The sequence below is a fragment of the Carcharodon carcharias genome, chromosome 18 (genome assembly GCF_017639515.1).
Source record: "Carcharodon carcharias isolate sCarCar2 chromosome 18, sCarCar2.pri, whole genome shotgun sequence".
NCBI lineage: Eukaryota > Metazoa > Chordata > Chondrichthyes > Lamniformes > Lamnidae > Carcharodon > Carcharodon carcharias.
This window is the reverse complement of record NC_054484.1, coordinates 82,945,298-82,971,598: the sequence shown is the minus strand read 5'-3', so window position 1 is coordinate 82,971,598 and position 26,301 is coordinate 82,945,298. Positions and strand designations below refer to the sequence as shown.

The 26,301-nt window shown below is 42.2% G+C and overlaps 1 protein-coding gene across 5 annotated transcripts in view; it reads right to left on the bottom strand.

Annotated features, from left to right (window-relative positions):
• The window catches only part of ptchd1 (patched domain containing 1), a 156,990-nt gene that overhangs the window by 18,092 nt on the left and 112,597 nt on the right, over nucleotides 1–26,301 (bottom strand). For 3 of the 5 annotated variants that reach the window (XM_041210828.1, XM_041210830.1, XM_041210829.1), the window contains exon 3: nucleotides 2,500–5,085. In XM_041210828.1, the coding sequence (XP_041066762.1) occupies nucleotides 3,434–5,085 (1,652 nt within the window). In that variant the 3' untranslated portion in view covers nucleotides 2,500–3,433. Of the gene's footprint in view, nucleotides 1–1,222; nucleotides 2,347–2,499; nucleotides 5,086–26,301 lie in introns of those variants that run through there. The other 2 variants (XR_005945806.1, XR_005945807.1) reach the window with 2 other exon arrangements.

The following is a 26,301-nucleotide window of genomic DNA, read 5'->3' as shown; positions in this document are numbered from 1 at the left end:
CTGGATGAAGGAGTCCCCTCATCTGTAATGAGGTTGGGTGTATGAGAAGTCGAGTTAGATTGTACTGCTCTTCCACAGAGCAGAGACACCCAAGCCTTACCTGTAGGTAATTATTCAGCAACATGTTATTGAAGTCTCAATGTGTGAAAAGGAACGTATCATGCAGTAAGATCATTTGAAGTGGAAGGTTACAAGTTGTCCCAAGTTGCAAATTACATGTCATCCTCTACATTGCACTCATCATTTCTGCTGACTGCTTATAAGGGTAAAGTAAAGCTTCAATGAATGGGAGCATGGGTCACAGAATCCACCTCATGTTAGTCCCGTCTACATCCTGACTTTATAAAAGAACCCTCAGTATTGCCAGTTTAAAGATTCAGGCATGCCATCTATCAAGTGTCAGTTATGGGACACCTACACACCCTTTGCCAACCCAAACATGTTGTATACATGAATCAGAGCTCCAAAAGTAACCATCTGTCCCAAAAAGGAAGATATCACCAAAATAAATCTGGCGTGAAATTCCCTTTATGACAGGAAAGCTTGACCGAAAGTGATACACTATAACCTTTCCAGTTCGGAATACTTGGGACCAAGTCATTTCTGGATTTCAGAACTTTTTGGATTATAGAATGACATTGGAATGTCTAACCACAAGTGTGTAAACCAGAAAACACTGTAGATATATATATATATATATATTTACCTGAAGCATAAAACAGTGATCAAACATTATAAAACAGGAATAAAAATGGTTTTGCTTATCAAATACTGTATCTTCCCTGTTTCCACTCCCAAAACTGCACTAAAATAATGCTGAGAGTTGCTGGGTCTGCTCAGAAATTCTCCAGCCAACTGGTCAAACAGATTTCAGACTGGAGAAGTTACAGTGTATATGGTACTTGTATGATTTTTAAAGTCCTGATTAGATCTGAACCTTGAAATGACAGCATAAAGTTTTCAGTGGTTCACCCTGAGGGAATTTCCTTGTGTTCAATAAAACCAGGAATGAATTTGTTTGGATATAGTATTATAAATCATTCTAACAAGAATCTGAATTTCAGAATGGACTTAAGGAAAGGTGTTCACATATTGTTGTAGGTCATCGCAATATACTCAGTGCATCACCAACATGGTAGCACCTTCAGAAACATACAGTACATATGGTTACATATTTACACTTACTGTGTGAACATTAGTTGCGTGTAGAAACTGGACCTACCTGTTTATATGGACAATCCTTTAATGCACAACAGTCATCCTGTAAAGCATTTTGTTGTACATCATTCAATTTTACTCTCTAGTAAAAAGTTCCAGCAGGTTGTTTAGGAGGCAAGTGTGTAACATTGATCAGTGATCACAAGCCGTGCTTTGCTCATGAAAGGTGCCAAATAAACACAATTTGCAATGACTCACAGGAGGATTCCTCACCCAATGAAAAGTCAGTTTAACTAAAAAAAGTATCTTAATGAGAGTTGTGCCAAATTGAGAATCTGTATATCGGGACTGAAAACTTTCTCATTATTCCTCCTCAATCTGTTAACTAACTCAAATGTAGGACAATATCCCTTGCTCCTCAATATGTGCTTGTAGTCATGTGCAGGATAATGAGGTAAGTTACATTTAGTGAATGATCGAATTTGCTGGATAAGATGTTTGAAGTTTAAATGTCTGCCTCCTGCGATGACACCTCATGGGGGAATCATCTTGTGTGTTGCTGGTAAATTGTCAGGCTGAGATTCTATCCAATCACTTTGCTTGGAGCCCTGAGTGCTTAGCGAAACAGCAATTGTCCCGTTCGTTTCATAGTCCATCCAGTCTCTGTCAGCTGAAGGGACCTGAGCCAGATTTCAGGAGCAACCACAGCCTGATACTAGGTCGCTGGGTAGATGGAGGGGTGGGGGGGAGTCTTTCAGCAGAAGCTTCATTGACAAGCCTTAGGTTGGAATATGTAAAATTATGGGTTTGTTCTTTGCACTTCATACTTTATCTTGAATTTGATCGAGTAAATAAGGAGATACAATTTCCAGTGTCAGGAGGGCCAGTAACCAGCAGACACTGATTTAAGATAATGGGGCAAATGAACAAGAGAGGAAATTGTTTTACTCAGCGAGTTACCATGATGTGGAATGTTCTGCCTGAAAAGGTGGTGGAAGCAGCAAAAGGGAAATAGATAAATGATTGTAAAGATATCGTTTGAATCATAGGGAAAGGGCAGGGGAGTGGCACTAATTGAATAGCTCTTTCAAAAAGGCAGCACAGTCACGATGGGCCGAATAGTCTCCTTTTGCTCTGTATCGTTCAATGATCTTCCTATGCAAGTTTTGGTTGGATATTTGATTGCATCTGCAAAAAAAAAATCAGAGATTCATAATTCTATTTTCTCTGGAGTGTATCAGTCATTGAACTATAACAGTGTTGGGTGCAGTGGGACTAGAATAATCTATTGGATCTTAAAATACAAATTTTCAGAGGTAAAAGCAATAAGTAAGAAGCCACTTGAGATCGACATCATGTCTCTTACTGTGGAGGCTGATGCCCAGATTTATCAGGTGAATTTAACATCTACAAAGGCCAATCAGTGTCTTTAATCCCTGAATTATTCAGCCAATTAAAGAAATACTCCAGGAGAGGTCACAAAACCAGCTGAATGGCTCTTCCCCTTTCATCTCGTGATATTCAAACTTGCCTACCCGAAGGATTTTACTGGTGCAGATAGCAGGGCCAACACCGCCACTAGATCATCCAGCTCTAATATGAAAATCCCAGTTCAGCAGAGTGAAAATGAACAGATGGCTCACTGAATGCATGCAGTTCCCCCAGTCCATCTCTGCAGTGTCCTTGAACACTGAGCAGCACCCCCCTGCTAGACTCAGTGTCTTGGGTGGCTCCAAATCGGCTAAGCTATGAAGGGGTTCAAAAGGGTTGACACAGGGAAGATGTTTCCACTTATGGGGGAGCACAAAAATAAGGGCCGTAAAATATAAGATAGTCACTAATAAATCCAAGAGGTAATTTAGTTGAAGCTTCTTTACCCAGAGAGTGGTTAGAATGCGGAACCTGATATCCAGGAGTAGGTGAATATTATTGATGCATTTAAGGGGAAGCTGGATACGTACTTGAGGGGGAAAGGAATGGAAGGATATGTTGATAGGGTGAGATGATGCGAGGGTAGGAAACAGTTCATGTGGAGGATAAACACCAACATAGGCTTGTTGGGATGTTTCTGTGCTCTTAGCGCTGGGTAAAAACACCAGGAGGTGTCAACTTTACTTCTTGCTGTAATTTTGCACACTCTCGTCCCCTATCTCCCGCACCTTCACCCACAAAGTGGTATTCCATCGGCCCATTTTCTCCCATCCCTCCCACAATTTCATATGTTCACCCTCTCTCTCTGTGTCGGTCTTCATGTCGCCTGGCTGTACTGTGCCTATCAGACCGAGGTGATGTGGTCAACCACCCGGGTGCCATCCAGGTCCACCATCTCCATGCACTCAATCTCGTTGTTGCTGTCGGGGCTTTTCCTTTCTGCCCGCTTTTTGGAAGGTGGCACAAAGGTCAGGATCACAGGTAGAATGGCAAAGCAGTGGAGGAAGGTGAAAAGCGCAATTAGAAACAGACACCTGAAGAGTGTGCAGATCAGGTTTGAAGGCACCGAACTAAGGGGGATTATACCGACCATGTAACAAAAGTTGCTCTGCAAAATAGCCACTCCATGCAGTTCCAAAGCATTTTTAACCCACTTCGTCCTTGTCAGGTCTTTGCCCAGGACAAACGTAGATATGAATGGTGCACAGTTGTCGATGGTATAGTTTATCCCATAAATTAAGCAGAGGACAGAGATACAGTCCAGTTCAACATCCCACAGGGTCATGAAGCCAATAACTCCAAACTCCACTGAGGCCACAGTGAGAATGAGCCAGACATTCAGCAGAGAGTTCACCACCAGGAAGCCAGAGAAGAAGAGAACAAACAGTGCACTGATACACGAGTTCTGCAAAGGCGCTCCCACTGATGAAGCATACCGATCCATATAAATAAAGGACGGGTTGAAAATCATAAACTTCACTTTGTAGGTCAGGGACAGTTTCCTCAGGGTCTCCAACAGATCATAAATCTCTTCTCTGGTGTTCTCTGCCGTCTTGGCCACCAGGTACATGCGTGAGGCGACCACCTCTAGCTCATCGTTGGTTTTCCTCACCAGTATGATATCATCTGAGAATTGGGAATACTGGGGAGTCTTTAGGAAGGAATTCCGTAGAGTTTCTAGGAAGTAGTTTCTGGACACTGGAGTGGTAACATTCAATTTTTTAAGGTAATTCAAATATGTTTCGAACCAAGATATTCTGACAAAGCCCCCAGTGATTTCCAACAAATCCTCCTGAACGCTGGCATTCCAATACTCTATCGGTTCGTAAATATAAAAGCCAATGACAGGACTATAGCTGCTGAAGTATCTCTGCTGCACGGTGCTGTATGAGACAGTACGAGACTCAGTCGCCACCACGTTACTGAGGTCCAAGCCTTCACTGATCTGCAGGTAGCCCATTAAGGCAAAGGAGATATAAACGAGATAAAACAGAACTACAAAAGGCTTGACATAAGTGTTTGTAATCCAATCGCAATAATACTGCTTGAGAAACCAAAGCAGGAATTGACTTTCATAGGGATTTGTGTCACTGGGACCTGCTGCCTCCTCACTAAATTTGGACATCATGATAAACCTGTACCAGGCGGGTTTAGCTTGTAGATCATCTGGTTTGGGCACTTTTCTGCAAAAGAGACTGTGCTGGTAATTATTTTCCAAGTAACCAGTGAAGACCAGATTGGAGCCATAGAATGCCATCAGGTAGAGGTAGTTGAAAAGCACAGATATGCACGTGTTAACACAGAACTCCTTCACTGCTTCTATGTTGGTGAAGGGACTGGCACCAATGCCAAATGTCACCATGTACATAGCAGTGGTGAATGTAATGGGCAGCATGGTGTCAGCATACACATTGGCAATCCTCTCTTTCACATGCTGATCCTCCACAGTCTCCCTCCACGATGAAAGCATTTCAAACATGCCATAGAGTCCATGCCCTGAGAAAAGGAAGACAGAAAGGCTTTGATTAAAATCAGCAAACCAGAAAGCTGTAGCACTAGGCCAGAAAAGTGCTTGTCACACAGTTAAATCTGAGGCAGGTCCTCACCCACTGCACAAACCCTAACCAGCAGAACTACCTTGCAGGAAACGAGGGCTCTGCACAGGTCCAGCTGCCTGCCTCCTTGAACCTGATATGCAGTTCCATATGTGGGTTTGCCTTTGCTTGTTGATCCTGCCATGTGCAGGGGTCAATTTTGACCTTTGGCTGCCTGATGCAGGATCCAGAGAGCCCCCTCTTCTCCCACCCCACTCAAAACAATTTTGAGGCCCCCCACCTCCCTTAACTTAATCATTCAAGCAGCAAGATGTCAATTAGCTAGGCGGTCCAGATTATGTTTGTAATCTTCTGATAAATCCTGAGCCCAGGAGTGCTAATCTGAGGCCCACAAAAAGAATTTGACACTTGCCTCTTGGCTAAGCCTCCTTGTTTCCATCACTTGGGCACTGATCAGTGACATTCAGCTTCCTATTAACAGTGCCATACCCTGATTTCCATGTTAAAAGGGACTCATCACTTGAAAAAGGCAAGTGTCAGCGATAGGTCCCTTTCAAAATGGTGCCTGCATTCACCATTGGTGCCAGCTAAATGGAGTGAAAATTGACCCCATAATGTGCCAGCTCCAGAACAAATAAGTCATATTGTCCTAAAAACCACAGTGACAAGCCCCACTGTTTGCTATTTTACTGCACAATTCAATACGTTGCTTTTGTAACTCTCTTTATTCTTTGGTTCAAGTTGACATGAGTTTGTATGTTTAACTGTTCTTTGGTGCAGCGACCTGCATTCAGGCTGCTCCATTGTCCAGGAATGCAGAAATATTACCCCGGTGGTTTTGTGGCCAAATAGCATTTGTACAGGAGGCCTCCACTGTTTGGTGGGAGACCAGTTAGAGACATTATTAAACCATGACCAATTGTTTGTGCACAAACCTAAGCTCATAGTCCAGTGTGGCACTGAGTGACTACTGCAATGTAGAGATGCTGCCTTTCAGGTAAAACACCAAATAAAAGCCTTGTTTGCTTTCGGAGGTGGGCATAAAAGATCCCATTGTACCATCTTGAAGAAGAGTAGGGTAGTTCTCCCCAGTGTTCTGGCTGATATTTATTCCTCAATCAACATCAAAAGAAACTATTTTTAAATCATTTATCTCATTGCTGTTTGTGGAAGCTTGTGGTGTTCCGATTGGATAATGTGTTTCCTACATTGCAACATTCAAAAGTACTTTCGGCCAACTATTACTATTTTCCAGTAACAGGAGGCTGCTGTCAATCCAAAAAGATATTCTGCCTACCTCATAATTGAGCAATATTGTGTATGAATTTCAGTGCCGCTATGATGCCAGGGACGTAGACCACACATCCCAGTGAAATGGCTGATTGAATTAAACTATAGACCAGACTCAGCCAGTCTGCAATTGCAAAATCCAGAACAAAATGTCTACTGTTAGATTTGATTCTGTGATTGGGTAGCACTTGCTGAACAATCCAGAGTGTGCTAATAGCTACACTAACTACCTATTTAAGATAATCAGTCAAGCTTGTAATGTGGCAAGCTTGTAATGTGGCTCATTTACACTTGCTCGAATTGACATACATACATACACAGGGACCCTTTCTCTGCAAACAAAAGGAATACGTTCGAGCCTTGAGCCTTTTTTGAATTATCCGGGAGCTTGGGAAGCCTATATTTCCCCATTGCTTTCTCCAGGGCAATGTCTCAGCCAATCGGAGTTGACTTGTCAACCAATCAGCATCCTTTTCCCCTGTAGTGTAAATAGAGATTGTTTGAAATTTGGCATTCTTGCATTTGTCCTGATGAGAGAAAGACGAAAAGCTTTGACAACATGTCTCCTTTTTCAGCAAGATTCAAAAGTGCTTTATTGGCTTTAATGTCCTTTCTGACATCCTGAGAGCATGAAAGACATTATACAAATTCAAGTCTTTTTTTCTTCAAACAGGTTTTCCACTCTCAATGTCAACTCCTCTGCTAGAAGAACATTGGGCAGTGGACATACACATGCCAGCACTGACACTGAGACAAATGGGAGACACTGGCCCAGATGTTCTTGTGGCAGCAAGATTGGCTCTGTTTATAATTTTCTCCATTTCCAATTAGACCACATCACAGTGAGCACATTGGCCAACTGTGAGTGGAGTGGCTCCCAGTCTAGCAAGACCTTGACTTTAAAATTCTGGAGAAATGAAACCACTGCTTGTGACCTATGCAACTATTCTCCAATCTAAGTGGCAGCAGCGAGAGAACAGGTATCCATCAAGCAAAGGCACAGTCACAGTAGGTTGCCATGGAGATGGAACTCTGATAATTAACTTAAAAACACAGTTTTGGCGAGCATAATGATGGAGCAATGTAAATAGCCCAGGACATATTGGTGTGACATAAGTATTACACAATTTTCCTGGAAAATCTGCACAAAAATAATTGTGCACAGCATAGATACGCCTTTACTATGAGACGGGTTTTCAGGAAAATCTGGCCAACACCATCAGATGGAACAAATAGTCAGCTTTGTGTGCCTCACAAAATTGAATTCAAACTTGCCTTTAATTCCCCAATGGCCCTCTCAAATGCCAGGATGATACAGGACATAGGCCTCAAATGCCAAGCAGGCACAGGCCCCAAACAATCTACAGGCCCCAAACACTGACAGTGCACTTCAACAAGCTTTAACACTTAAGGGCCACAGGCTTCAAATGCTAACAGGCCACAGACCTCAAACACCAACTGTTTTTTTTTATTCATTCATGGGATGTAGGCATCACTGGCTAAGCCAGCATTTATTGCCATTGTTCATAGGGCATTTCAGAGTCAACAACATTGCTGTGGGTCTGGAGTCACATGTAGGCCCGGTAAGGATGACAGGTTTCCTTCCCTAAAGGACATCAGTGAACCAGATAGGCTTTTACAACAATCCACTTTTAATTCCAGATTTTTATTGCTGCTGTGGTGGATTTGAATCTGAGTCCCCATAGCATTACCCTGGGTCTCTGGAATACCAGTCCAGTGACAATACCACTATGCCACCACCCCAAAGGCCTCAAACACCTAAACGGTCACAGGCCTCAAATGCCTACAAGTCACAGACCTCAAACACCAGTCAGTCACAGGCCTCAAACACCTACTGGTTGCACTAGCATACCACAGGCCCAAAACCCTACAAGTTCATTGAGCTCAAAACTGTGAGATATAGAGAGTGGAACTTTCTTTGAAATGGCACTCAGAGGGACAGATACTGAAGGTGAAAAATCAATACCTGGCATAAATGCTGGGGCAAGTGGTTAAACAGGCAACTATGCTGTGCCCAAATTCTCTCGCTCTTTAATGCCTTTCTATTGATTCTTGGGGTTGAGCACCCAAATACATCTTGGCTCACTGCAGAGCAATACACATGTTCTCTTATAGCTGTGTTTATTTGTGCTGCAACACTCAGGGGACAATCTTGTGCACATGCGCAGATGCAGCAACAATGTCAGTGCCAGATACTATGTCAGCTGAAAGTGAGAGATGCTTTTTAAGTGCAACTCTGCTTTCTGTCACTGAATTATGCATTTCTTTGCAAGATGGTGTCTTATAAAATCGGTAAATGGAAAAAATTGCAACCACTCAGAGCAACCTTTTAAGAGTCAAGTTCTTGTAATTGCAAAACCATCTTCAGCTGCTTTATCAATGACCTTCCTTCCATCATAAGGTCAGAAGTGGGGATGTTCGCTGATGATTGCACAATGTTCAGCACCATTCGCGACTCCTCAGATACTGAAGCAGTCCATGTCCAAATGCAGCAAGACCTGGACAATATCCAGAGTTGGCTGATATGTGGCAAGTAACATTCATGCCACACAAGTACCAGGCAATGACCTTCTCCAACAAGAGAGAATCTAACCATCGCCCCTTGATATTCAATGGCATTACTATTGGTGAAACCCCACTATCAACATCCTGGGGGTTACCATTGACCAGAAACTGAACTGGACTAACATATAAATACTGTGGCTACAAGAGCAGTCAGAGGCTGGGAATTCTGCAATGAGTAACCCACCTCCTGACTCCCCAAAGCCTGTCCATCATCTACAAGGCACAAATCAGGAGTGTGATGGAATATTCTCCACTTGCCTGGATGAGTGCAGCTCCCACAATACTCAAGGAGCTTGACACCGTCCAGAATAAAGCAATCCGCTTGATTGGCACCACATCCACAAACATTCACTCCCTACACCACCAACGAACAGTGGCAGAACCCCTCCAGATAAACTCCAACCCTGAATCTGCATTGTCTACAGATAAACTCAAAAACCCCTGCAGATAAGCTCAATTGCTCACAGAACACACAAACTATCTACAAACTGTAGAAGCCCCAACAATAGAGGGATCAAAGCCTGGCAAATCCAGGCTTTGTACTCAAACATGACAGGGTCTCAATTCTATACAGGTTACATTATCTCAAATGCTTTCAGATAAAGATTGGAAAACCTACACTTCACAGAGAGGAAGAGATCAAAGATGATGATGGCGAACCTAACAGGGAGTGTTCAAACCACTACACATCACAGAGATCAAACTTGAGCAGATAGAGAAATGAAACCCTTTCAAGTAGAGACAAACAACTACAGATTGGGAGCTCAAATCCCCATAGATAGAGACTTCAAAACACTGCAGATCACAAAATTTAACCTCTAGAGAGAGAGATCTCAAACACCGGCAGAAAGTTAAACTTCTTATAACTAGTTGGTGAAAGGGGCCAGAAGTCAATCTTTACTCAGTTTCAGAGTTATTCACAAAATGAGATATTAAAAATGTATAGCTCCTAACTCTGCAACAACTTACCACCATGTCAATAGATGTCTCTTTATATCGGAACAAGTAAATAACCAATAAATGCCACCCCCCACCCACCTGTGTCCCCTTAACCTTAATTTATACAGTTAACAGATACCCTTTATCATTTTTAAATAAAACTTAATATTCACAAACGGTATTTCAAAACAAACCAAAGAAGAAAAAAATGATTTTCCATATTATCTGTAAAGCGTTACAATAAAAGCTGGCTCTCTTCCATGAACCCCAATAATTGGTACAAGACTCCCTTTTGTGAAACAATCAGGTAACTGATCAACAATTGTATCTAAGCATTTGATCTTAGAGATTTCCTTTCTCTCTAACATTTGAGGTCTTAAACTTTTTTGACTTACACTTTTTGTAGAGTTTACATTATCCCACAAGGAATGATTCAATGTAACATTCAATGGGCAAACTTTTGCATTACATCTCTGGTGTAGAACTTCCCCTAAAAAAATGACAAATAGGATCCCATATCTACTGTTTCCACAAGAGCCAGCGTTTCTGCAGCTAAATTATGTTTAACAACCCTTCTTAATTTCTTTGCTTCACAGGCTAAATGACAATGTTTCCCAATTTCACCCTCCAAAACATTATGATACCCACTGCACTTGAATACCCATCAGGAAGATTGGCAAGTGAAGCATCACAAAGATAAATAATTTCATATTCTGTGGATCACCTAAGCATGGAAACTTAAGTATGCATTTCTCCATATTTAGTATTTTAAATATTTCATTTGCCATTTAAAGATTCTCAACCTTAGGGTGCTTCGTTGTAGTATTTAGTTCCAATACGTCAAGACAAGCATTCGCCCTTGCATGAATGCATACCAAATTCAATTGACCAATCAAACTTCACAACGGCTCTGTCTCTTCTTTAGATGTGTCATCATCTTTCTGTGATGACCTAGCATGATTAGCCAGGATAGGAGTAACACTGTGATTCAAAGTCACTCCAGACTTATTCTGCTTGCTATCTAAACCAAAACTTCCAATCTTAAATTCCACTTTTATCATATTAATAGCACATTTGCCAAATTCCACAGTACATCAACATACATCATGAAGAGGCCTGAAATATTCCTTTTTTGATACCAGTAAAACACTGTAGGATCTGTTTTTAGTTGAACACAGCCTACTTTCAGCAAAACAGATCTCACTGAAAAATACCACACCCCCAAAGCATCATTCAGGCCATGTTTCCTCGCTGCATTGCTTGCCTCATTAGGTAGTTTCAGAAACATGTCTCTTTGAAATTTTTCACCCTGCCCATACATAGCTTATGTCAATTGATCTATATTCCCACAAATATGTGGCTGAAATAAATAAAAAGGTTTTCAGGATTACTTTTCCCACTGTGGAAGAGTCCACACTAACATTTGTATCACCCAGTCGCTCTTCAAAACCCTGAGCAACTAGCCTCACTTTAGAGTTACAAACTCCAAGGAACTTTTCCATACAAATCTATCTAAACAAGGCTAGCCGGCAAGGAATAAAGACCAAATTCCTTCCAACCTTCAAATTCATTTAGTTTTGCCTCTTTTATTAGGGGCAACATTCTCCCCTCGTTGGGAGGGAAGAACGGGAGTGGTCGCAGGTGGGCAGCCTTGTGATTGGCGTCCCCGGTCGGGGGGGTGTGCCGCCATTTTATGTGGGCAGGCCAATTAAGGCCCGACCAGTGTGACATGCACCAGGAAGCGCTGTGCACTCCCCATGCGGGCGGGGAGGGGGGGGGGATTCCCTGAGCCGGGAGTGCACTCTTTCATGCATGCACGTGAAAGACCGCACAGATGTCCCTGAGGCAAAGTGCTGCCTCAGGGAGATTGGCTCAGATTTGAAACTTTAAATAAAAGTATTTTTAAAATTTCCCTGCCATATCCCCTCATGTGCCACTATCACATGAGTGGGGACATGTCCATAACTTTTATTGAAACCTTTACTAAAAATTTAAATACCCTCATGAAACCACATCCCGCCCGTTTATGAGGTTTCATGCTTTTTCCAAGGCCTGCCTGGGCTCCCGGCCTGCCCGCCAACCCTAAGGTTGTATGGGCAGGTCTGTCAATCAGGTTAATTACTTTTTTAATGGCCTTAATAGGCGCCTACAGAACTGAAAATCTAAATGATGCGGGGTGACATCAGGACACGCTCGCCAACCGGAAGATGTTGCCCTAGGTTACCCTATAGTTTATTGACAGCCACCAAAACTTCACGGTCATGAGGACTTCTGCTTTTAGTCTTATCATGAGACTGTTCTGCAGTCCACCTTTCATTGTGTTATCTATTCAAGCTGCAGCCTCTACTTGCAATTCAATGTCTCTCGGGACTATCACTGTAGGGTCTCTCTCTCTCACTTGGTCGGAGACTCTTTCTCTGGGAAGTGATCATTTGCTAACATAAGAGTCAGTCTCTGACCTACTGTTAGATCTCACACTGTGCTTTCTTACTTTCCATTCTTTTACCCCATACTACCAGTCCATGGACCTCAGTTCTTGGCGAATATATGAACAAGGAGCAGGAGTAGGCCATTCAATCCCACAAGCCTGCTCCGCCATTTAATAAGATCATGGCTGATCTGATAGTAACTTGAAATCTGCATCCCACCCACTCCCGATAACTTATCACCCCCCCACCCCCCTTGCTTACCAAGAATCTATCCATCTCTGCTTTTAAAATATTCAAAGATTCTGCCTCCACCACCTTTTCAGGAAAGGAATTCCATAGGCTCACGATCCTCTGAGTGAAAAAAATATGCCTCATCTCTGTCTTAAATGGGTGACCCCTTATTTTCTGTTCTAGATTCTCCCACAAAAGGAAACATCCTCTCCACATCTACCCTGTCAAGGCCCCTCAGGGTCTTATCTGTTTCAATCAAGTTGCCTCTTACTCTCCCAAACTCCAGCGGATACAAGCCCAGCCTGTCCAACCTTTCCTCATAAGACAACCCACCCATTCCAGGTATTAGTCTGGTAAACATTCTCTGAACTGCTTCCAATACATTTACATCCTTCATTAAATAAAGTGACCAATATGTATATAGTACTCCAAATGTGGTCTCACTAGTGCCCTGCACAACTGAAGCATAATCTCACTACTTATGCTTTCCTTTGCAATAAATGATAACATTCTGTTAGCTTTCCTAATTACTTACTGTACTTGCATACTAGCCTTCATGCGCTCGGACACCCAGATCCCTCTGCATTTCAGAGCTCTGCAATCTCTCACCATTTAGGTAATATGCTTCTCTTTTATTCTTCCTGCCAAAATGGACAATTTCACATTTTCCCGCATTGTACTCCATCTGCCAGACCTTTGCCCACTCACTTAACCTATCTATATCTGTTTGTAGCCTCCTTATGTTTTCTTCACAATTTACTTTCCTACATATCTTTGTGTCATCAGCAAATTTGGCAACCGTCCCTTCAATCCCTTTACCAAGTCATTTGTATAAATTGTAAACTGTTGAGGTCCCAGCACTGATCCCCATGGCATGTCACTCATTACATCTTGCCAACCTGAAAAAGATGCATCTATGCCTACTCTCTGTTTTTGTTAGCTAGCCAATATGTTACCCCCTATACCATGAGCTTTTATTTTCCACAATAACCTTTGATGAGGCACTTTATCAAATGCCTTCTGGAAATCTAAGTACAGTACGTCCATCGGTTCCCCTTTATCCACAGCATATGTTACTTCCTCAAAGAACTCCAATAAGGTGGTTAAACACGATTTCCCTTTCATGAAATCATGTTGACTCTGCCTGATGATCTTGAGCTCATCCAAGTGTCCTGTTATAACTTATTCAGTAATAGCTTCTAACATTTTCCCTACGACAGATGTTAAGCTAACTGCCTCTAGTTTCCCGCCTTCTGTCTTCCTCCCTTTTTGAATAATGGAGTTACATTTGCTTTCTTCCAATCTAATGGGACCTTCACCGAATCTAGGGGCTGCATCTTCCAGTCGGCGAGCAGGAGGCGGGGCCTGCTCACCGATGTGTAAAATGATGTGGGGTGACGTTGGGCGGGCGTCCCGATGTCACCCCGTGTCATTTGCATTTTCAGGTCGGCGGCCATTTAAGGCCATTAATAAAGTAATTGAATCAATCAATGGACCTGCCCATCCAACCTTAAGATTGGCGGGCAGGCCAGGAGCCCAGGTGGGCTTCCAAAAATACATGAAACCTCATCCACGGGCGGGATGAGGTTTCAAGAGGTTTATATTAACTATCTAAATAAAAGAAATTGACATGTCCCAGCTAATGTGACAGTGGCACATGAGGGGACATGTCAGTAATTTTTTTCCTAATCTTTATTTAATGTTTCAAACCTGAGCCGATCTCCCTGAGGCAGCACTTTGCCTCAGGGAAATCTGGGCGCTCTTTCAGATGTCATGCTGGGAGGGCCTTAATTGGCCCACCCACATTAAATGGCGGCGCACCCGATCGAGAACGAACTCGCCTGTGCCCGCTCCCCCACATCTCGCCCGATGGGGGGAAAATGTTGCCCTAGGGAGTTTTGGAAAATTAAAACCAGTGCATCAACTCTCTCACTGGACACTTCTTTTAAGACCCTAGGATGAAGTCCATCAGGACCTGGGCTTTTGTCAGCCCGCAGCTCCAACAATTTACTCAGTACCACTTCTCTGGTGACAGCAATTTTCCTGACTTCCTTCCCCACTTCCATTTCCTGGTTTATAGCTGCTTCTGGGATGTTGCTTTTATCCTCTATAGTGAAAACTGAAGCAAAATACCTGTTCAATTCATCTGCCATCTCCTTGTTTCCCATTATCAATTCTCCAGACTCACTTTCTATAGGACCAACACTCATTTTGATAACTCGTTTCTTTTTTTAAATATCTATAAAAACTCTTACCATCTGTTTTTATATTTCTGGCTAGCTTTCCCTCATACTCTAAATTTTCCCTCCTCACTTGTCTTTTAATTATTCTTCGCTGTTCCTTAAAATCTGTCCTATCTTCTGGCCTTCCAACCATCTTTGCACAATTATATGCTTTCTCTTTAAGTTTAATATTCTCTTTAACCTTTCTAGTTAACCACGGATCATGTGCCCATCCCTTGGACTTTTTCTTACTCTTTAGTATGTATCTATTCTGTGCATTCTGAAATATCTCCTTAAATATTAGCCACTGCATCTCTATTGACCTATCCTTTACCCTAATTTGGCAATTCACTTTAGCCAGCTCAGCTATCATGCCCTCAAAATTGCCCTTATTTAAGATTAAAAACTTAGTCTCAGACCCACTCCGCTCTCCCTCAAACTGAATGTAAATTCAAACATATTATGTTCGCTGCTACCTATGGTTGCTGCTATCACTATCCTCCTGAACATCTAACCGACATTTAATTTTGCCAGTAGCTTTTCATGCACGCTACATCATTGTCATATATCTTCATTCACTGGGTCTTTCTGGAATATATGTCACCCGAGTCGCCACTTGTGGCTGGTCCAGTTTAGTTTCTGTCAATGGTAATCCTCAGAATGTTGATGATGGGGGATTCAGCGATGCCTTGAATGTCAAGGGGCGATGGTTGGATTCTCACTTTTTGGAGATGGTCATTGCCTGACCCTTGTGTGGCGAAAATGTTATTTGCCACTTGTCAGTTCAAGCATGGATATTGTCCAAGTCTTGCTGCATTTGGACATGGACTGCTTCAGAGTCTGAGGAGTTGTGAATGGTGCTGAGTATTGTGCAATCATCAGTGAACATCCCCACTTCTGACTTATGATGGAAGGAAGGTCATTGATGAAGCAGCTGAAGATGGTTGGGCCTAGGACACCATCCTGAGTAACTCCTGTAGTGATGCCCTGGAACTGAGATGACTGACCTCCAACAACCACAACCATCCTCCTTTGTGCTAGGTATGACTCCAACCAGTGGAGAATCTTCCCCCTGATTCCCATTGACTCCAGTTTTGCTAGATCTCCTCGATGTCACACTCAGTCAAATGCAGCCTTGACATCAAGGGCAGTCACTCTCACCTTACCTCAGGAGTTCACTCTTTTGTCCATGTTTGGGCCAAGGCTGTAATGAGGCCAGGAACCGAGAGGCCCTGGCAGACCCCAAACTGGGCATCAGTGAGCAGGTTATTGCTAAGCAAGTGCCGCTTGATAGCACTGTTGATGACTCCTTCCATCGCTTTACTGATGGTTGAGAGTAGACTGATGGAGTGGTAACTGGCTGGGTTGGATTTGTCTTACTTTTTGTGGACAGGACATACCTGGGCAATTATCCACATAGCCAGGTAGATGCCAGTGTTGTTGCTGTACTGGAACAGCTTGGCTAGTTCTGGAGCATAAGTCTTGAGGATTGTTGCCAAAATATTGTCAGGGCTCATAGACAAAGCAGTATTCAGTGCCTTCAGCCATTCACTGATACCACATGGAATGAATCAAATTGGCTGAAGACTCGCAACTGTGACTTTTGAAAAGCTCAGGAAGAGGCCGAGATGGATCATCCACTTAGCCCCTCTGGTTGAGACCCTCTGGGGTCTCACTAGTCATCAGCAACAGAAACTGCAGTTCGGGGCCTCACTAACCATTAGACAGGGGCAATTGTGGACTCTGGTCTCACTAACCATGAGGGGCAGGCAATGTGGACTCTAGTATCACTAACCACCGGCTGCAGATAGTGTGTGTTAAGTTCCAATAGTTGCTTAGAAATGAAGACTGAAACCAAGACAGTCTCCTTCAGACACAGTTTTATTGTTTGTCATAAAACTCTCCACAGACAGAGCTAGTCTCAGCTGTTATCCCTTTTATACAACCAAATGGATACTTAGTTAAACAACCCAATGAATAGCAATTGAACTTCTTTAACAGTTTCCATTCCTAACAGATTCCCCTCTTCTTTAAAAGAAAGTAACCCTTAAGTTTATATAATCACACAAAAAATAATAGTAATAACAAACATCAATATATATTTTTCATTCAATAAATTGACTTTATTCCCCTCTTTAAGAAAGAACACATGTATAGATATGTCAACACAAAAGAAGTATTTTTGCTTAAAGAAAACAACATCCCTCTTTGAGGATCTTGAGTAACTTCTTGGAGCTCGCTCCTCTTATGGTGAAGCTATCAGATAATTGGTAGCTGCTATCAATCCATTTGATCTTGGCAATCTCCTTATTCTCCATTTAAGCTTGCAATGTCAAATCGCAACCTCTTCTCATTAATACACTTTGTAGAGTGAACATTTTCCCAAAGTAACTTGTTGTCCATAGGACATTCTATATGTACCATTCCTGAATACCCTTTTCCATTTAAAACTTCTGCCAGTATCTTTGATATAAAGAATGCCATATCTACCGTCTCAACAAGGGCGAGAGCCTCTGCTGCCAATGCGCTTTTTACAACTCATCGTATCTTTGTAGATTCCCATGTCAAAGGGCAGCTTTTGCTTTATTCCCCCATGAGAATTATTATAAATCCTCACGCACTCAAAAATCCATCACATTGATTTGCACAAGATGCATCACCGAACACAGTTTCATTTTTCTAACATCACCCAAAGATGGGAATTTCAAAACACGATGCTCCATTTTGAATTTTGTCAATGTTTTGTTTGCCTGAATGATTTCTTCAGTCTTGGGATTGTTCATTTTAGTGCTCAATTCCAAAACGTCAAAACTGACATCCAGTCTTGTTTGTTTGCCTAGCCAATTGAGTTGCCCAGTTAGACTTCGGAGTACTTCTTTTTCTGTTTCAGAAGCCACTGTAATCTTCTGGGAGGCCCCACCACAACTAATTGCAATGGGATTGACGTTCTCTAAATAGGATTGCTGATGTAAAAGGACATGTGATCCGCTCTGCCTGATTTCCAATCCAATGTACTTAAACACACCAGAAGCCTGACTTCCAATTTTAAACTCCGTTCTGAGCCCATTAACGACAGTTGTTTCAAATTCACTACAACCACACCACAAAAAAAATCATCTACATGCATCATAAAGATGCCTCTAAGTTTCCCTCCATGGTGCCAACTGAAGACAGCCCAATTTTAACAAAATTGACTTCACTGAGAAATACCAAACTCTGGAGGCATCATTTAAACCATATATGCATTTATTTAGCTTCCAGAATGTCCCTTCTGTGTTTGGTACCTCTTCTTGGTGGACGTAGATAAAGTTCCCTTTGAAGTTGGTGTCCCTGCAAAAAAGCAGCTTTAATATCAATGGACTAACATTCCCAAACATTTGTAGCTAATAGAGCCAAAAAAAAATCTACAGCATAACTTTCCCTGCTGTAGATGAATCTATTCTTATATCCTGATTACCCAATTTTTCTTCAAACCCTCGTGCCACTAGCCTGGCTTTAGCTTTACAAGTGCCATCAGGAAGCATCTTTTCCATGCATATGCATCTATGAGACAGAGCTGGTTGTTCCCTACTGGCACCTCTGTGTATACTCCAAATTCTTTCCAACTATGTAGTTCTTGCTCTTTGATATCCTTTATTAATCTATCATCTAATTTGTTTGAAGTTACTAAGAATTCTCAATCACATGGTCTTCTGTACATTTTAACGCTACCAGTCTCTACCATATTCTTTGACTTTGTTAGGCTATGCCCTCTATCCTGCCTTCTATTACGCTCCAGACTATTGCTGTTTGATCTCCTTCTCCCATTTATAGATGTTCTTTCAACAGTTCACAATCTCTTCTTAGAGGCATCTTCACTTCCAGACCCACTGTCTGAACTGATACTGCATTTCCGTGCCTTCCATTTTTGTACTTCATGTTCCCAATCCATATGCCTAACCTCCTGTCATTTATCTCGTACATTTAATCAGTTTTTATATTTTCCAGTGGCCTTCCCAATTGTCGCTTCCCACCATCGACTGGCCCTTCTGGCAAGTATGCAACTTAATGCCAACTTTCAGCAGTTGTCCTCTGGGACAAATCACCTCAAATTCTTCGTCCAAATTACTGTCTCTATCTTCAGATACCCTGTCAACTGCAGCTACCTGGTCCTCACAATCATATAACATATGGGTATGAGAAGTACATGGTTCCTTGTCTCTTCCTACACTTTCTGAACCTGCAAATTTGTAATCTGCACCAACTAACCTTGATGAGTGTACTCAAGTCACCTGGTTCCCATGTTGTAAAATGACTGTTTTACCGTCTTTACCTATAATCTTTCCTGGGCCTTTCCACTCATTAAGTCCTTCTCTTCTACAGTATACCATGTCTCCCTAATTGAAAATAATTTCCGATGGTCGTACATTGTGTCTTAGAGCTCTTCGAATTCTCTGAAATTTCGGCTTTAAGAAACGCTCTTCTAAGATAAGAACATAAAGAACATAAGAACTAGGAGCAGGAGTTGTTAATTCAGCCCATCGAGCCTACCCCACCATTCAATACGATCATGGCTGATCTCATCTTGGCCTCAACTCCAATTTCCTGCCTCTCCCCATAACCTTTCAACCCATTACTAATTAAAAATCTGTCTATCTCCTCCTACCCCCTACCAAATCTACCACCCCTTAACCTAAAACTATGGCCTCTCATTCTAAAATGCCCCACAAGGGGAAATATTCGCTCCATGTCTTCTTTGTCTATCCCCTTTAGCATCTTATATACCTCAATTAGATCTCCTCTCATCCTTCTAAACTCTAGCGAGTATAGGCCTAGACTGCTCAATCTCTCCTCATAAGACAAGCCCCGCATCTCTGGAATCAATCTAGTGAACCTCCTCTGAACCACCTCCAATGCAACTATATTCTTCCTCAAGTAAGGGGATCAAAACTGTGCACAGTACTCCAGCTGCAGTCTCACCAATGCCTTGTACAGTTGCAACAACACTTCCCTATTTTTATACTTTATTCCTTTAGTAATAAATGACAAAATTCCACTTGCCTTCCTTATTACCTGCTGTACCTGCATAGTAGCTTTCAGCGATTCATGCATGAGGACACCCAGATCCCTCTGCACTGAAGCATTCTGAAGTTTCTCTCCATTTAAATAATAAGGCGCCTTTTTATTCTTCCGACCAAAATGGATAACCTCACACTTATCCATGTTAAACTCCATCTGCCAAATTTTGGCCCATTCACCTAGCCTGTCAAGATCCATTTGTAACTTTCTTATTTCTTCATTGCAACTTACTTTGGTGTCATCTGCAAATTTAGCTATAGTACCTTCTGTCCCTGAATCCAAGTCATTAATATAGATTGTAAATAGTTGGGGTTCAAGGACCGAACCTTGTGGCACCCCACTAGTTACAGCTTGCCATCCAGAAAAAAACCCACTTATCCTGACTCTCTGCTTTCTGTTGGTTAGCCAATCCTCTATCCAAGCTAATATATTACCCCTAACTCTGTGTGATTGTATCTTTTGTGCAGCACCTTATCAAAGGCTTTCTGAATGTCCAGATATACTACATCCACTTTGTTTGTCACATCTTCAAAGAACTCTAACAAATTAGTCAAACATGATTTACTCTTCATAAAACCATGCTGACTCTGATGGATTGCATTTTGACTTTCCAAATGCCCCATTACTACTTCCTTAATAATGGATTCCAACAATTTCCCACCGACAGACATTAAACTAACTGGTCTACAGTTTCCTACTTTCTGCCTCCCCCATTTTTTGAATAAGGGCATTATATTAGCATTTTTCCAATCCACTGGAACCTTTCCAGAATCCAGGGAATTTTGGAATATTATAGCCAATGCATCCACTATCTCCGCCGCCACTTCTTTTAAGACCCTGGGATGTAGGCCATCAGGTCCTGGAGACTTGTCACCCTTTAATTCCAATAGTTTGCTCAGTACTTTTTGTCTAGTGATGGTGATTGTTCTAAGTTCCTCCTTCTCTATACTCTCTGCACTACCTGTTTCGATTGGGGTGGTACTAGTGTCCTCCACTGTGAAAACTGAGGCAAAATATTGATTAAACGTCTCTGCCATTTCTGCGTTCACCACTATTAACTCCCCAGTCTTATCCTCTAAGGGACCAACATTCACTTTAGCTACTCTCTTTCCTTTTATATATTTGTAGAAGCTTTTGCTATCAGTTTTTACATTTTGTGCTAGTTTTCTTTCGTAATTTACCTTTGCTCTTTTTATTTTTTTTAGTAATCCTTTGTTGATCTTTAAAAGTTTCCCAATCTCCAGCCTGGCACTGACCTTTGCAATTTGGCATGCCTTAGTTTTTGCCTTTATGTTATCTTTAACTTCTTTGCTTAGTTCCTTCTACTTGCATGTAGTGTGTTTAAATGCTCAGAAAAGGTAGAGCTAATTATAGTTCCCTCCCAAGCTAGGGATAATCACTGAGGACTGAAGGAATTTTTGGGTTTATACCATATACCAAATGACATGGGACACAGCTCCCAACCATCTGCAGTGAATTCTTGGCATGGAAGCCCATGCTAGAGCTGATGTTAATTCACAGCTTGGTCTATCCATCAATATTTTACAAAGCATCTCATCTATAACCGCGTGATTCCTTTCACACACTCCATTACTAAAGGGGCTTTCTGCTGTGGTATTCATAACTATTATATTCATGTTTTTCCACATAACCCAAAACTCGTCATTAGCAAATTCGCCCCCATTATCAGTGAGGAATTTCACTGGCAGTCCCAATCTGGTCCCAATCCACTTCTCCATTATCTGATCCACAATTATTATTTTCTTTCCTTTACTGTATACAATTGTTGACTGGCTAAACCTTGCTGCCAAATCTATGAAATGTAAAATAAAAATGTTCATTTCTTATCCCACACTTATAAATCCATCACCACAACTTCATTGAAATCCATCACTAAAGGTTGACTCACTATCAGTCGTGACGGTGTCCTTCTGCATTTCTTACATATATCACATCTATCGCTTATCTCCTCTAAGTTTAGTGTACTCTCCATACCTTAGCAAAATTTTTAATCATTGAGAAGAAGGTTGGGCAAACTGCCGATGCAGTTTTGACACAATTGCTTTTTGTCTTCCAAATTCCTATCCCCTGACACTAATAACACTTCTTTAATCTCCTTTGTAGAAAAGTTAGGTTTCATTGAAGGAATGCAGTAGTGTCCAGATTGCATAAATTGTAAATCCACAGGTTTTCCAAATACAATGGCCCTGTCATTTTTCATGTTCAGCTTAATTTGCGCTTTCTTCATCAATGGTCTGCTCAGCAGTAATGGTATTTCGTTAGACACTACATCTGTGCTGATAAAATAATTGACTCCAGCTGTCTTACAGGGAATCACTACCCTTTTTAAAGATTTTAGGGTATTATCATCTCCAAATCTAAAATTAGTGGAACTCTCAAATTCTTTAACCTTATTCTGGTCCTTGTCATTTAAGGAGTCCAGGTAGCATTTTAACCAGATTTTTCCACAGACTGCAGATGTGCATCCGCTATCTAGCACTGCACAGTTGAAGGGCTCTGCCACCAAGGCATTCATCACCGGGCTGAAACTCCTTGTAACTAATACAATGCCCTCTCTTTGGTCAATATTTCCATCTTCTGCTTCTGAGTCTTCTGTCTCATGTTTAATTTCGAACACCTCATTAAATCATTTACGACAGTTCATTGCATAATGGTATTTTGAATCTCATCTAAAACACCGATTGACCCACACCCTGGGCATTTCTGGGGTTCATTCTTTTGTCATAAATCCCTAATTCTTTTCTCCTGCCACAATTGTCCAAGGCGTTTCTGTCTCTGTTGTTTCTAGTTACAAATCTCCTTTTGTACTGATGCCTGTGGGCTGTTTCTAAATGATCTTGCCATCCGCTAACATTGTATCCTCCATTTTCTGTCTTACTGCCGAATGACCCATTTGTGCCTTGAACGCTGCTGGAAAGGAATGTTTTCTGAGGAATTTTTTTTTAGAGCTTCTGACATCTGTTCTAGCAGTGTGTGTGTCTTTCTGCAAACTTAGGTCACCTTAGAACTAGAAGCTTGTCCATTTTCAATACTCTGGCACCGTCCAGTAACTTAAATGCCAGCACTGATTGGGGAATTTCTAGATAGAACTTTTACAATCTAGCATACAATTCATTGAATTCCATTGTGTAATCTTCTGTGGAACTTTATTTCAACTTTCTAAATACATCAAAATCGGATCATGCTTCAAAGGCACTTAATAAATAATCTTTTTGATAGATCTTATTCATAAAATCTAATAATGTTTCCAAACTTTCATCTGTGTTCAAATGCTCAGGCTCCAACTCCAAAAATACTTTACATCTTATTTTGCTTTTCTATGGTAATGAGTGTGCCAAGGCCACTCCCTGTTTCTTCACTGGCAAGGACATAATCCATGTCCACATAGTTATTTCATTCTTCCACTACTCATAGGGTTCACTCACAGAAAACATCGGTGGGTAATCATACCAAAAAACTCTACATTTTGATTCAGCCATTCTCCATTTTATTTTACTCCAAACCACTCTACACTTAAAGTTAACTCCAACCACTTTTGCCTAAATAAAACTTAGATTCCAATCTTTTACCTACAAGCAGCAACCATCCACTGCGACCACTGCTGAGTTCCATTAGTTCTTTAGAAATGAAGACCAAAATCAAGACAGACTCCTTCAGACAGAGTTCAAATGCTTATCATAAAACTCTCCACAGACAGAACCAGTCTCCACTGTTATCCTGATTATATTACAGAACGGGTACTTAGGTAAACAACCTAATAATTATCAATTTAACATTTTTAACTGTATCCATCCCTAACACTGTGGGTGCTGGTCTCACAGCGATCAGTTACAGGAACTGTAAACTCTGGCCTCACATACCGTTAGGGACAGACACTGTCAACTCTGGTCTCACTCACCATCAGCTAAAGGCACTGTGGATTTTGGTCTCACTAAACCTCAGCTAAAGACACTGTGACTCTCGTCTCACTAAACATCAGGGTCAGACACTGCGGGCCCTGGTCTCACTAAACAACAACCACAGACACTGAGGACACTGACCTCACTTACCATCAGCGACAGTCAGTGCGGACTCTGGTCACACTAACCATCAGAGACAGACATGTGGGCACGGGTCACATTGAACATCAGTGACAGAAACTGTGGACTCAGGCCTAAATATCCATCAGCAACCGACCGATGGATTCTCATTTCAATAGCCATCAATTTCACAATCTGTGAACTCTGGTCTCAGTAAAATTCAGACACTGACCCATGGACTCTCTTCTCAACAACCATCAGCTACAGACACTATAGACTTTAGTCTCACTAACCATCAGCTACAGACACAGTGGACTCTGGTCTCACTAACCATCAGGGAGAGGCACTGTGGACTCTGGTCTCACTAATCATCAGCTAAAGACACTGTGGATACTGGTGTCTCTAACCATCCGTGGCTGAGACTGTGGACGGTGGTCATACTAACCATCAGCGACAGACACTGTATCCTCTGCAAAAACAGAATTCTGTTTTTGTTTTGGATTTCCAGCATCTGCAGTTTTTTTGTTTTTATCACTGTATCCTCTGGTCTCACTAATCATCAGCTACAGATACTGTGGGATCTGGACTCAATAACCATCAGGGACAGACACTGTAGACTCTGGTCTCACTAGCCATCAACTACAGACACTGTATCCTCTGGTCTCACTAATCATCAGCTACACACAGTGTGGGATCTGGACACAATAACCATCAGGGACAGACACTGTGGACTCTGGTCTCACTAGCCATCAGCTACAGACACTGTATCCTCTGGTCGCACTAACCATCAGGTACAGAAATTGTGGGCTCTGGCCTCACTAACCATCAGCGACAGATACTGTGGGTTCTGGTATAAATAAACATCAGGGACACACTCTGTGGGCTCTGGTCTCACTAGCCATCAGAGGCAGACACTGTGGACACGGTTGAAACTAAACATCAGCTACAGGCACTGTATCCTCTGGTCTCACTAACCATCAGGGACAGAAACTGTGGACTCTGGTTTCACTAACCATCAGCTAAAGACACTGCGGATTCTGGTGTCTCTAACCATCAGTGGCTGAGACTGTGGATGGTGGTCTCACTAACCATCAGCTACAGACATTGTATCCTCTGGTCTCACTAATCATCAGCTACAGACACTGTGGGATCTGGACACAATAACCATCAGGGACAGACACTGTGGACTCTGGTTTCACTAACCGTCAGCTACAGACACTGTGGATTCTGGTGTCTCTAACCATCAGTGGTTGAGACTGTGGACGGTGGTCTCACTAACCATCAGCTACAAACACTGTATCTTCTGGTCTCACTAGCCATCAGCTACAGACACTGTATCCTCTGGTCTCATTAACCATCAGCTATGGACACTGTGGAAGCTGGTCTCACTAGGCATCAGTGACAGACACTGTGGACTCTGGTGTCATAAATGAACAGGGGCTGAGACTGTGGACGCTGGTCTCACTAACCATCAACTATAGATACTTTGGATTCTAGTCTCACTAAATATCATGGACAGACACTGTGGACTCTGATCTCACTAACCATCAGCTGCTGACACATTGGACTCTGGTCTCATTAACCATCAATTACAAACACTGTATCCTCTGGTCTCACTAATCATTAGCTACAGATACTGTGGGATCTGGAGTCAATAACCATCAAGAACAGACATTGTGGACTCTGGTCTCACTAACCATCAGTGGCTGAGATTGTGGACTCTGGTCGCACTAACCATCAGGTACAGGCACTGTGTGATCTGGCCTCACTAAACATCAGCGACAGACACAGTGGGTTCTGGTCTAAATAAACATCAGGGACACACTCTGTGGGCTCTGGTCTCACTAGCCATCAGAGGCAGACACTGTGGACACGGTTGAAACTAAACATCAGCTACCGGCACTGTGGGATCTGGACTCAATAACCATCAGAGACAGACACTGTTGACTCTGGTCTCACTAGCCATCAGCTACAGACACTGTATCCTCTGGTCTCACTAACCATCAGGGACAGGCACTGTGGACTCTGGTTTCACTAACCATCAGCGACAGACACTGTGGGTTCTGGTCTAAATAACCATCAGGGACACACTCTGTGGGCTCTGGTCTCACTAGCCATCAGAGGCAGACACTGTGGACACGGTTGAAACTAAACATCAGCTACAGACACTGTGGGATCTGGACACAATAACCATCAGGGACAGACACTGTGGACTCTGGTGTCACTAACCATCAGCTACAGACACTGTGGATTCTGGTGTCTCTAACCATCAGTGGTTGAGACTGTGGACGGTGGTCTCACTAACCATCAGCTACAAACACTGTATCTTCTGGTCACACTAGCCATCAGCTACAGACACTGT